Source organism: Hypanus sabinus, unplaced genomic scaffold (genome assembly GCF_030144855.1).
Source record: "Hypanus sabinus isolate sHypSab1 unplaced genomic scaffold, sHypSab1.hap1 scaffold_741, whole genome shotgun sequence".
NCBI classification, from domain to species: domain Eukaryota; kingdom Metazoa; phylum Chordata; class Chondrichthyes; order Myliobatiformes; family Dasyatidae; genus Hypanus; species Hypanus sabinus.
The window spans coordinates 1-13,592 of NW_026781592.1; the positions used below are offsets into that span (position 1 = coordinate 1).

Below are 13,592 nucleotides of genomic sequence, written 5' to 3' on the forward strand. Positions count from 1 at the left end.
ATTTTGCTATATAGATTAGACATTGCAGCTCAAACACAACTGATCACGTGTTGAGAATAGAGTACGACCGGGATAGGGATTCGAACAGCGGTCATTTTATGGAAATCCCCTGAAACGCCACAGCACCAGTCTGGGTTGATGCGAGAGAACTAAGCTGCTGCGACGGAAACGAGACAGAATCTTCTGTGATGTCTTTGTCGTGAGGCTAGGAAACGCGGAATAGGTTTAATAGAGACCTGGAGAACGATTACAAAGAAAAAAAAAGCCATTTTGAACGGTGGATTTATCCTGGATGGTTGTCCATTCTCTGTGCCAATACACGATCCAATCATCGGATTCCGTTCACAGTGACGTCAGCTGCGGAAACAATTCACAATTTATGTTGACTACGTCAGCAACCGGAAAGTGTGGCTGCTGGTGAGGGTAAATACGGGTGATGATTTCAGAATCTGTGTCTGATATTGTGACAATGCAACCGCAATTAATATTTATTATATCGCTATAGACTCAGGAAAAGTGTTCCTTTCAATATCAATATATCGCTGTGCGACGCCGCCAGACTCCAGTCTTGCTCTGTTACTTGTCTCTAAACTTCCAATCTCAGTGTGACTATGAGATGTGCACAACCAGGACCCTGCACGGCCCATAGGCTTGAAATTAGTGAATACCTTTCCTTTACAAGTGACATTACGTGTCGGCAGCCCCAGATTCGGTTCACATACCTGTTCAGATCACGGTAAACAGATCGATACTCCAGGATAAGACCCTGTTAATACGAGGAAATCAGCAGGATTAGTAAAAATTATGACCAAAAGCATTTATGTGTCAGAGAAGAATTAGAAGAACATTGAAAAGGACCTACGCATTCTTAACAATTCGTGTCTGAGAGAAACACGGAACAGTCGGGCCATGATGAAGAGAGGATCAGAGACACAGTTATGATTATTAAATATCGCAGAAAGCACTATAAGTTCACAAGAGCATAAAACACAAGAGCAGAATTAGGCCCTTCGGTACATTGGCCTCCTCCACCATTCTATAATGACGGATGAATTTTCCCTCCCAACCCTAATCATCTGCTTTCACTCTGCAATACTTGAAACTATCAACGTTGCTTCGCGTAACCCGGGGCCTTTGACCCCAGAGCCATAAGGGACAAACAAATTACAGAGATACACCACACTTCGGCTAAAGATATTCCTCCTCATCGCTCTCTTCTGAAGGGTTCTCTGCATTCCATCGTAGAGGAATTAGTACTCACACCATCCATTCCGGACCATGCATTCCACAGCGCCGCCCTCTGGTCCCAGACCAGCACCCCCTCCCTCAGGTTGAGAGAATCGCTCCACGCCCAGTCAGTATAGGTCTTCCAATTATTCATCATTCAATGAGCTCACCCTTTCCTTCCTCAGACCTGCAGTACACAGAGGCCTCAAGCTAACAGGCGTATCAGCCCCTGTCGTTTACTTCCCTTTCTTCAAGAAGAACGAAGTGATGTTTGCAAATTTCCAATCCTCCAAAACAATTCCATGATGGTATGAGTACTAATTCCTCTACGACCACTTCACCGGCCTATTTCAGACGCCTGGCGTGCAGTCAATCTCATCCATTCACCCCAGGTTATTTATCCACCTTCCAGATTGTCTGGCATCTTCTGCTTATTATAGTGGCTGCAACCACTTCCGTCTCCTGACACTGTCATACTGATGGTGTCTTCAACAGTGAAGGCGAACACGTGATACTTAATGAGTTCCTCCGCCATTTCTGGCTCCCCCCGTTACTGAAACTTCGACATTCTCGCTGTCGAGAGTCTCACTTCAGGTTCTGAAGAGGAAACAATTAGTTCAAAAGGGATTGACGCTAATGTTTCCCTTACCGTGTAAGTGGAGTCTCCATCCTGCGCATCGTTCCTTGCACCCTTGAAAGAGAAGATTACGTGTTATTTTTGAGACGTTTCAACAAGTTCACAGCAATTGTATTCTGACTCTCCGCCGATAAACCCCGGGAGTATCAATGCATCACATTAGTTTGTGTTTGGGGTAATATTGCCTCGTTCACCATTCGCTGCACCGCGTGTTTCTGATTCAGTGTGTGTGTGTGTGTGTGTGTGTGTGTGTGTGTGTGTGTGTGTGTGTGTGTGTGTGTGTGTGTGTGTGTGTGTGTGTGTGTGTGTGGAGTTACTCACAATGATCGGACATTTTAAAAGACTCTTTCATGAAATGTATTACAGCAAGTTTAAGATGTGATTTTTCATCACACAGGCGTTATGGATTCCGGGGAATTCTGGGGAAATTCTGCAGGTGCTGGAATCTCACACACAAAATGCCGAAGGGCTCAGAGTGTCGGGCAGCTTTAATGGAATTCATTAAGCCGTTCACGTTTTGTGCAGAGACCCTTCTACTGGGCTGGGAAGAAGGCAGGAAGACGCCTGGACAGAATGGTGGCCAGGGGAATGAGCACTGGCTGGGAGGTGAGGCCTAATGAGTGGGAAAGGGGTAAAGACTGAAGAAAAAGTAAAACGTAGAAACATAGAAAACCTACAGCACAATACAGGCCCTTCCTCCCACCAAGTTGTGCTATACACAACCCTACCTTAGAAATTACTATGCTTAACTATATCCCTCTATTTTACTCAGCTCCATATACCTATCCAAAAGCCTCTTAAAAGACCCTATTGTATTCGGCTCCACCTCCGTGGCCGGTAGCCCATTCCACGCACTCACCACTCTTCGAGTAAAAAAACTTACCCCTGACATCTCATCTGTACCTACTCCCCAGCACCTAAAACCTGTGTCCTCTTGTAGCAAGCAATTTAGCCCTGGGAAAAAGCCTCTGACTATCCACACGATCAATGTCTCTCATCATCCTGTACACCTCTGTCAGGTCACTTCTCATCTTCCTTAGCTCCGAGGAGAAAAGGCCGAGTTCACTCAAACTATTCTCAAAAGCATGCTCCCCAATCCGGGCAGCATCCTTGCAAATCTCCCCTGCACCCTTTCTATGGCTTCCACATCCTTTCTATAGTGATGCGAACAGAACTGAGCACAGTACTCCAAGTGAGGTCTGACCAAGGTCCTATAGAGCTGCAACATTACCTCTCGGCTCCTGAATTCAATCCCACGATTGATGAAGGTCAATACACCATACGAATTCTTAACCACAGTGAACCGAATGCAGAGGCGAGTGTGCCATAGGGGAAGGGGAAGAGGGAGGGTCACCGGAGGGAGTTGATGGGCAGGTGAGGAGAAGAGGTAAGAGGCCGGAGTGGAAAATAGAAGAAGAGAGAAGTGAACAGAAATACCGGTGGGTTAAGGTCGATGTTCATGCCATCAGGTTTGGGTCTACTTTGCGGAATATAATGTGTCGTTTCTCCATTAACGGAAAATAAGATCCGGGATCGATCATCCAGGATCTTGTTAAATGCCCCATCCGTGCCGAAGGGCCCGATGGACGCTACCCATCACATTACTTATGTTCTTTTTTCCCTCTTTGCAAAGAAATGAGTGAGATCACGGACATAATGCAAACATCCAACCTGTTCATCCATTTGGACATTTTCATAATATTCTGATGAGTTTACGGTCTTTGTGTCGAAGGCGCCTGAGGAAACAAAACAGATATGGCACAAGGGTGCCGACCGTCAGGGGGCTTTGTTGAACACAGCAGACGTCAAACCGGCCCAATAGAAAAAGCCATTGAGAGCATGAGCTCCCTTCCCACCAATCGCCGGAACCAGGAATTGAGGGCCGATATTGATCAATATGGAGAGAAATTAAGTTGCATGAACTACCATCCCATTACTTCGCTGATATTGTAAAATAACTAAAATAACTGAAATTGCTAAAATAACTGGAAAACCCAACGGTGAAAGTCGCATCATCCGTGACCATTCGCTCGGATGACCAGCTCCAGCTTCAGTGGACTAGGAGCACCCAGATTAAAATCAAATGCTGAGCTTCCGCTGGACTCAGTATTAGGACAGTTGAAACGGAGTTCACTCACTTTTCCATCCGGAATTTCTGCCCGTGCCATTTTTAGATTTCGGTGGATATATGTTGCTGAATAAACTGAAACAAAGACAAGAAAATAATTCGTCAGGAACTTACTTTCCTGCGCTGATGCACCGAATGAGAATGGCCTCTATAATTCCATTCGATTCTCTCCAGATATCCCTTAATAACGTTCTGTTTATCGGATGCCCTGTACCAGGCGAGCTCGATAGCATCGACAGATGGGTTAAGTAGACAAAACTGCTTTGGCCTTTTTGACAGATAAGGCTGTTCACACACATATTGCTGAACGCAAACCTCTTTCAGACAAATTTCGGACAGACAACTTCGCCGTGAAGGCGGAATGCTGATTCTGTCCACAGATGGGCCCTGATCCCAGCTGAAGTCGATTCTGCCGAAATTCACATTCAATTATTAAAGGTAGGAACGAAATTCGTAGAGAAATGCAATTACCCGCCAGCTTTTCTTGCGAACAGCCATCCACTGAATCCTCCCACCAGGCCCATGATAAGTAAACCGAGTATAATGCCCACGATCGCGCCAGCCCGGAAGGTACAATTTTCATCTGTTTTTGGTGATGACACAGAAAACAAGCATATATTTTACATGGCGAAAACTCATCTTTATTTAAGAAATGATAATTGATCCACGCTCTGGAAACTTCTGGTCGCTGGTCTCGATATTGAATCAATTTAAATCAATTACTCTTTTATTCTGGTAGGCCACTTAGAAGGAGGATTGAAGGTAGGGCGTGAGGAAAGCGTAAGAAGGAAACGGTTTGAATCTTTGATCATCGGGTTTACATGAACGAATGAGAGACACATTCACTCACCGTGTGCGCTAACTACACCTTGTAAGATAACTGGTCCTGTTGGTTACGCCGTTATTAATCCGACATGTATAACTCCCAACGTCAACCGAGCTCACCGACTCAAGGGTGAGTTCCTGCCCTGTCTGCAGGAGATTGTTCCCATTATCACTGACACAAGGGTGAGATCCTGCCCTGTCTGCAGGAGATTGTTCCCATTGTCACTGACACAAGGGTTTGTTCCTGCCCTGTCTGCAGGAGATTGTTCCCATTGTCACTGATACAATGGTGAGTTCCTGCCCTGTCTGCAGGAGATTGTTCCCATTGTCACTGACACAAGGGTGAGTTCCTGCCCTGTCTGCAGGAGATTGTTCCCATTGTCACTGATACAAGGGTGAGTTCCTGCCCTGTCTGCAGGAGATTGTTCCCATTGTCACTGACACAAGGGTGAGTTCCTGCCCTGTCTGCAGGAGATTGTTCCCATTGTCACTGATACAAGGGTGAGTTCCTGCCCTGTCTGCAGGAGATTGTTCCCATTGTCACTGAGACAAGGGTGAGTTCCTGCCCTGTCTGCAGGAGATTGTTCCCATTGTCACTGATTTCAAGGGTGAGTTCCTGCCCTGTCTGCAGGAGATTGTTCCCATTGTCACTGACACAAGGGTGAGTTCCTGCCCTGTCTGCAGGAGATTGTTCCCATTGTCACTGATACAAGGGTGAGTTCCTGCCCTGTCTGCATGAGATTGTTCCCATTGTCACTGACACAAGGGTGAGTTCCTGCCCTGTCTGCAGGAGATTGTTCCCATTGTCACTGACATAAGGGTGAGTTCCTGCCCTGTCTGCAGGAGATTGTTCCCATTGTCACTGACGCAAGGGTGAGTTCCTGCCCTGTCTGCCGGAGATTGTTCCCATTGTCACTGACACAAGGGTGAGTTCCTGCCCTGTCTGCCGGAGATTGTCCCCCTTGTACCATGAATATATACCACAGGGGACTGACAGAGCAAAGCAAGTTAATGTCAGGTTTGACACTATATTGGACACAACTGGACGCTCCGGTTCAATTCTGAACTTCTCTGATCCATTTATAAAATGAAGAAAAGTGCTGATTAGAGAAAAATCCTGATGGATACGGGATATTATGACCTTCTGTCTTCATTGAAAAGATGAGAGCAAATGTTGTTTAGTGTAATATCTGATACAAATGAACGCGGTTGACTAACTGTTTACTCACAGTAAACTTGCACGTTGGTCACTCCAGCGCCACTGCTGAATGAATTGCTGGCGATGCACTTGTACGTCCCTGCGTCGTTTCTGTTAGCTCTGATTATAGTCAGTTTCGCCTTGTCGGGGGATGTAAATATTCTGCCGTTTTCCTGGATGGGTTGGTTATCCTTGAACCATGTCCGTGTCTGAACAGTGCCCGACGCGGGACAGCTGAGTGTGATGGTATCGGGGTCTTCAAGGGGGTTGGGATCACTGGCCACGACAGTAACCCCAGTCACTGTCTCTGTAAATACAATTGAAATGTACATAGATTTACACGGGGTTTTATCTACAACACGAGAATAATATTTGGATGCTGCCAGCTCAATATCGTCGGCATTCCCAGTTCTTATCCCTATGTGCTTCGATATCAAGTCAGTATCCAGCTTGAACTAAACGCCGGCACTGAGTTTAAAGTTTTACTGCTGTTACCCAAGGGGACGGTGAGCAACCTATTCCCATTTCAGATGTTCCTCAATACATGGATATTCCTGCAGTAAGAACATACATTCTCCAGCAAAGCAGACTAAAACAGAATTGCACTTGGCTACAGTTTAATTGTCCCGTGGAGCATGTGAAAATAAACTACCCGTGCCCCCTGCTGTTGAAGCCAAAAGTAGAGTGACTTCGTATTTAATATCTGGCTGAGGAGTTGGCGGAGGAGGGATGGCGTAGGAATAATGATCATGGGTTCCTCCAGGGAAGTTGCGACCTCTAGAGAAGGGTCGGTTGGCTCCTGAACTGGGGAGGGGTAAACATTCCTGTGGGAAGGCTTCTTGTCGCTGCACGATAGGCAACTAAGTGGAGTTGCAATTGGAAGGGAGCCAGATTGACAGAAGGATCCGTGGAGATCTGGCGCAGCCAGATTTCGGCATGACGTCGGCTCCTCCGGATTGGCTGATGTGCAATGAGCCGAAATTGATCAGAGAGCTTATGGAAAATAGAATGTTGGTGTAAGTGATCATCATATGATCGACTTCATCCTGAAATGTGAGAAGGCGAACCTGAAGAGTCAGATGAACCAGTGTTACAGTGGGTTAAAAGGAGTTAGAGAAACACTAGAGAGGGGTTGGCCAGATTTACTTGAGAAATAACACTGGCGGGGATGACGGCAGAGGAGGAAGGAATATTCTAAAGGAAAGATGACATAACCGTGGCGGAGAAGAGAAGTCAAAGCCAACATGAAGGTCAAAAGGAGGGTATATGATGGAACAATCATTAATGGGAAGTCAGATGATTGGGAAGTTGTATAAAAAACAATTGGCAACTAAAAGGTCATTTAGAAGGTAAAGATGAATGAGAAAGCACTCCAGCCACTAATATTAATGAAGATCGGCACAGAGTCTTAACGTACAACAAGTGTGAAACGAGAAGCAAGAGTGGATATCGGGCCGTACAGAAACGATAGTGGAGAGGTAGTACGGGGAACAAGGAACTGGTGGACAAACTGCATCATCCCTCACCGTGGAACACACTGTGAAATGTCGGATGTTTCAGGTATTAGGGGTCATGCGATGTCAGCATTCATTACAAGGGGACTAGAATATAAAAGGAGGGATGTAGTGCTGAAACTTGATGAAGCACCGGTGAGGCCTCACTTGGAGTATTGTGATGCATTTTGGGACCCTTGTCGTTGAGAGAGAATGTGATTAAACTGAAGCGGTTTCCAAAGAAGTTCGCCAAAATGATCCCAAGTTTGATGGCTTTACTGGAGAAGAGGGTTTGATGGGTCCGTGCCTCTACCCACTGGGGTTCAGAAGAATGTGGGGAGACCTCATGGAAACCTATCGAATTGTGAAAGGCCTTGTTGGAGTGGATGTGGGAAAGATGATTTTCATGGCGGGAGAGTCTAATCCCAGAAGACACAACCTGTGCATAGAGTGGTATCCTTTCAGAAACCAAGGCGAAAATGAATCTCTTTCTTCAGAACATGATGAATCTGAGAATTATGTTCCACAGGCAGCTGTAGAGGGAGTATCGTTATGTAAGTTTACAGCCGAGGATGACAGATTCACAATTGGTCAGGGCATGAGGAATATGCGGAAACGGCTGTGATCGGGACTGCGAGGAATATTGGATCAGCCATGATGAAATGGCGGAACGGACTCCATTGGCCAAATGGTCTAAATCTCCTTCCAATGATTAAGGCCTTCTGGTCTTAACTGCAGCAAGTAAAAATTTGCAATTTAATCAGCAAGTCAGAACAATTCCAATTTTCATCTTCATCAATACTCTTATTCATCAATATGCAACGTTGTGGATTGATATCGTTAGAATTTGCTCAGGCATTTAGTTGGATTACACGGGCCCGTCTGCACCAACACCATTAATTATAGGACCTCAACAAAGGGAGGTACGGACTACCTACCGAACACAATGATTTCCGTGGTTGAGGCATTATTCCTTTTTGTAATCGTGTTATAGGCCTCACAAGTATACTTTCCCGTGTGGGCCACAGAAACGCTGTCGAGGACGACCTCATGCCCACTTTGTAGGCGGGCACCATTCTGTTCCCAATTCAATTCAGCATCTGGGCGGGACTCCGTGGAACATGTTAACCTGATCGTGCTTCCAGCAATGTAAAAAGATGCGTGCGGTTGAGTGATGACGGATGGACGATCCGGTCCGTCTAAAAGAAACGGACAAAAGGGGTTGCAACTAATCACACAGGAGATATAACAGCATTCCTCAGCGGAAGAGGAAGAACAGCCCACCACCAGAGAAAGCGCTCCCACACACCGGAGAATGCATCCGTCTGGAAGCCACGCGCGGGAAAGAGGAGAGTCGGGACACAGTGTCAGATTATCCACGTCTTCCGAAACTATGAACTGCACAGTTACCTCATATCCCAAAACCCGTCTCCTCCTCCAAGCTGGATACAATGCACGCCAGTCATAAGCGTATCGTTTCGTAAAACTTCCCCAGGTGTGTGTTTTGTGGAAGGGAGTTCAGAAAAACGTTCCAGACAAAATTCAAAGCGTTGCTCTGCGGGGATAGGTAAGGCAACTTGCAGTGTGTAAATGCAATAACTCATGTAATCAGTGATCGGGCCGAATGTCATGTAGGCACACACTATGCAGTCAAGTCACTGACCACGTGTGCAATTATCGGGACACTCCAGTTTACAGCGTGTTATCGTAGGACGCGTTTTTAGTTCCAATATTCTAGGTTTAGTCTCTATCAGTGAGGACCGGTGGCTGTAACACCACTGCCCATTGTGATTTTCATCCAGATCTAACAGCTGTAACTTCCCGCTTCCACATGTGCACTGAAGCAATGGATCCCCACCTCGTCGTAGCGATGGACATTTGCCAGAAGGGTTGTGGGGCTGATATGGACTGTGAGCGTTTTACACTCTGAACTTTCCCTGTCCCTTTCGGTGAACGGAATTATTACCAAACTTCCTAAACTGCCTTACACTGCGCCGGAGATTCAATGGTGCATTTAATTGAAAAGTAATAACTTTGCACTCACTGTACCAAGTTCGGATCAGCTTCCGTGGTGTTGTGAAAAAAAAACAGAAACTAGAATTAGAATTTTAAAGAGATAATTTCAATATGAATGAATAGAACTATTGCACATCCCAGTTTGGCAAAAGAATAAACCAGGGAAGGCAGTGCACCCGTGGCTGACAAGGGAAATTAGGGATAGTATCAAGTCCAAAGAAGAAACATATAAATTAGCAAAAAAAAAGTGGCACAACTGAGAAATGGGAGAAATTCAGAGACCAGCAGAGGAGGACAAAGGGCTTAATTAGGAAAGGGAAAAAAGATTATGAGAGCAAGCTGGCAGGGAACATAAAAACTGACTGTAAAAGCTTTTATAGATATGTGAAAAGAAAAAAAAAAAAGATTGTTCCGGACAAATGTAGGTCCTTTCCAGTCAGAAACAGGTGAATTGATGACAGGGAACAAAAACGTGGCAGACCAATTGAATAACTACTTTGGTTCTGTCTTCACTAAGGAGGACGTAAATAATCTTCCGGAAATAGTAAGGGACCAAGGGTGAGGGGCCAAGTAAGGGATATAGTAAGGGACCAAGACTATCTAGTGAGATGGAGGAACTGAGGGAAATACATGTTAGAAGGGAAGTGGTGTTAGGTAAATTGAAGGGATTAAAGGCAGATACATCCCCAGGACCAGATGGTCTGCATCCCAGAGTGCTAAAGGAATTAGCCCAAGAAATAGTGGATGCATTAGTGATAATTTTTCAAAACTCTGTGGCCACCCATTTCCTGGCGCATCCGAACCGACTCACAATTAGATAGCCTACGGGGGTTTGCGAGCACAGAGCTTTGGAGCCTCTGCGCCATGGGGGGCCGGTTGAGGGAGGCTTAAAAGTGAGGCTGAAGTTTTCGAATAAAGTTTTTTCCTTCGACTGCAGTTACCGACTCCGTGTCGTAATTGTAGCGCACCTATTGTAGCGGTGTGCTACACGCAGCGCTAAAATTACGCGAGAAGCTCGGTAACCTGGCCCCCATACCCACTTCACAGCACGGGCGGCACCCGACCTGCGTACCCAAAGACCTACAGAACTGTAAGTTTGTGTTTGTACGCAGGGGCGGGCATCGGCCGCCGCTGCAGCGGCCATACGAGGGGCCGTTTATGGTGCTCCGGAACAACGGGTCCACGTTCGTGCTGGACGTTGGGGGGAAAGAGGAGGTTTTCACGGTGGACCGCCTCAAACCGGCCCATGTGGACCTGGCGCAACCGGCCGAGTTTCTGGCGCCTCGGCTCAGAGGCCGACCTCCCAAGCAGGTTCTGGCCCAGACTGTGGACATTGGGGGGTGTATCGCCGGTTCTGGGGGGGGGGGGGGGTTATGTGGCGACCCATTTCCTGGCGCATCCGAACCGACTCACAATTAGATAGCCTACGGGGGTTTGTGAGCACAGAGCTTTGGAGCCTCTGCGCCATGGGGGGCCGGTTGAGGGAGGCTTAAAAGTGAGGCTGAAGTTTTCGAATAAAGTTTTCTCCTTCGACTGCAGTTACCGACTCCGTGTCGTAATTTTAGCGCTGCGTGTAGCACACCGCTACAACTCCTTAGATTCTCGATTAGTTCCTGAGGATTGGAGAGTGGCTAATGTAACCCCACTTTTTAAAAAAAGGAAGGAGAGAGAAACCGGGGAATTATAGACCGGTTAGTCTGACATCGGTGGTGGGGAAAATGCTAGAGTCGCTTATCAAAGATGTGATAACAGCACATTTGAACAGAGGTGAAATCATGGGACAAAGTCAGCATGGATTTGTGAAAGGAAAATTATGTCTGACGAATCTTACAGAATTTTTTGAAGATGTAACTAGCACAGTGGATAGGGAAGAGCCAGTGGATGTGGTATATTTAGATTTTCAAAAGGCATTTGACAAGGTCCCACATAGGGGATTAGTGTGCAAACTTAAAACACACGGTATTGGGGATATGGTATTGATGTGGATAGCAAATTGGTTGGCAGACAGGAAGCAAAGAGTGGGAGTAAACGGGACCTTATCAGAATTGCAGGCAGTGACTAGTGGGCACCGCAAGGCTCAGTGCTGGGACCCCAGTTGTTTACAATATATATTAATGATTTAGACGAGGGAAATAAATGCAGCATCTCCAAGTTTGCAGATGACACGAAGCTGGGCAGCGGTGTTAGCTGTGAGGAGGAAGCTAAGAGGATGCAGGGTGACTTGGATAGGATAGGTGAGTGGGAAAATTCATGGCAGATGCAATTTAATGTGGATAAATGTGAGGTTATACACTTTAGTGGCAAGAACAGGAAAACAGATTATTATCTGAACGGTGGCCGATTAGGAAAAGGGGAGGTGCAACGAGACCTGGGTGTCATTGTACACCAGTCATTGAAGGTGGGCATGCAGGTACAGCAGGCGGTGAAAAAGGCAAATGGTATGTTGGCATTCATAGCAAAATGATTTGAGTACAGGAGTAGGGAGGTCCTACTGCAGTTGTATAAGGCCTTGATGAGACCACAACTAGAATATTGTGTGCAGTTTTGGTCCCGTAATCTGAGGAAAGACATTCTTGCCATAGAGGGAGTACAGAGAAGGTTCAACAGATTGATTCCTGGGATGGCAGGACTTTCATATGAAGAAATACTGGATCGACTAGGCTTATACTCTCTGGAATTTGGAAGATTGAGGGGGGATCTTATTGAAACGTATAAAATTCTAAAGAGATTGGACAGGCGAGATGCAGGAAGATTGTTTCCGATATTGGGGAGGTCCAGAACGAGGGGTCACAGTTTAAGGATAAAGGGGAAGTACCTGAAGTACAGATTTGAACCGACATAGTGTAGTTTAACCGCCGCCGTAATGTGACTCGGATTTGAAATTTAAAATTTTAATGTTAGTTCCCCAGCGTCCGAGATAGACCTGGATCTGTCTCCTAATTAACTGTTCAGTTGTCCCAGTGTTAGTCGATAGTGGTTAATACCTCAGGCAACGATCACTAATGTACTCACAAACTCCCGGAATCCCGTATCTCGGAGGAACTGTGATATTATATGTAACTACCGGAAAATCGGGACACTTACAGCTGACATGAAGAGAAAACGGAGAGCTTGTGATTTCGTTAATCATGTTGCTTGCTCTACAGGTGAAACTTCCGTCTGTCCGTAGCACTCCAGAAACAGTGAGTGTGCTGTGATCTTCATTCAGAACAATCCTGTCTCCAGGAATTATCTTGCGATTCTCCGCATGCCACAGGTAAGAGACATTCGTGCCTCTTGCGGAGCAGGTTAGTCTGACGGTGTCGCTGTACTCAATCAGTCTGGTGGCGTTAGATGTAACAGTGACATTGGAAACACGTTCTGTTAAAACATAGGGGATTGGTTAGCGCACAACACAAGAATAGAATCTGCAGGTTTATGAATTCCGTTACGAATCTGAAAATGAAATCAAACATTTACTATTCCATAATAAGTAAACATTTATAAGTTATGTAATCTGACGGACATAGGTTTCCGTGATAGCAGTTATAGGCATCGGGGAAGAATTGCAAAGGTTGGAGGTTGGCTAACTGTGTTCCATTCATCGCTACTAGTGGAAGGTACAAGCATACACGGTACAGGAACCGTGGTGTACAAAGGCCGTTGTAAATCGAGTGAAGAAGAAAAAAAAGAGCTTACGAAAGGTTAAAAAAAAAGGGTAATGATAGAGATCTAGAAACCTGTCAGATAAGCAGGAAGGAGCTTAAGAATAAATTAGTTCCAGAAGGGGCCATGAGGAGGCCTTGCCAGACAGGATTAAGGAAAACCCCAAGGCATTCTACAAGTACGTGAAGAGCAAGAGGATAAGACGTGAGAGAATGGGCCCAATCAAGTGAGGCAGTACAAAAGGTTTTATGGGACCGGAAGAGGTAATTAATGAAAACCTTGCTTCCGTATTCTCTACGGTTAAGGATCTTGGCGATTGTAGGGATGACCTGCAACGGACTGAAAACCACTTGCCGATAGGTATTAGGCAATAGGATGTTCTGGAGATTTTAGAAATCATCAATTTGGATAAGTCACCTGGAC

The 13,592-nt window shown here is 45.9% G+C and overlaps 1 protein-coding gene across 1 annotated transcript in view; it reads right to left on the reverse strand.

Moving 5' to 3' along the window:
* Positions 1 to 668: 668 nt before the first annotated feature.
* The window catches only part of LOC132390026 (carcinoembryonic antigen-related cell adhesion molecule 1-like), a gene marked incomplete at its 3' end in the record, with an annotated part of 31,230 nt that continues 18,306 nt past the window's right edge, over positions 669 to 13,592 (reverse strand). Inside the window, exons 5-12 of the mRNA XM_059962618.1 lie at positions 12,609 to 12,884; positions 8,447 to 8,707; positions 6,047 to 6,322; positions 4,464 to 4,575; positions 4,003 to 4,067; positions 3,536 to 3,600; positions 1,877 to 1,918; positions 669 to 766 (exon numbers count right to left, since the gene is read on the reverse strand). Coding sequence (XP_059818601.1) covers positions 669 to 766; positions 1,877 to 1,918; positions 3,536 to 3,600; positions 4,003 to 4,067; positions 4,464 to 4,575; positions 6,047 to 6,322; positions 8,447 to 8,707; positions 12,609 to 12,884 — 1,195 coding nt within the window. The remainder of the gene's footprint in view (positions 767 to 1,876; positions 1,919 to 3,535; positions 3,601 to 4,002; positions 4,068 to 4,463; positions 4,576 to 6,046; positions 6,323 to 8,446; positions 8,708 to 12,608; positions 12,885 to 13,592) is intronic.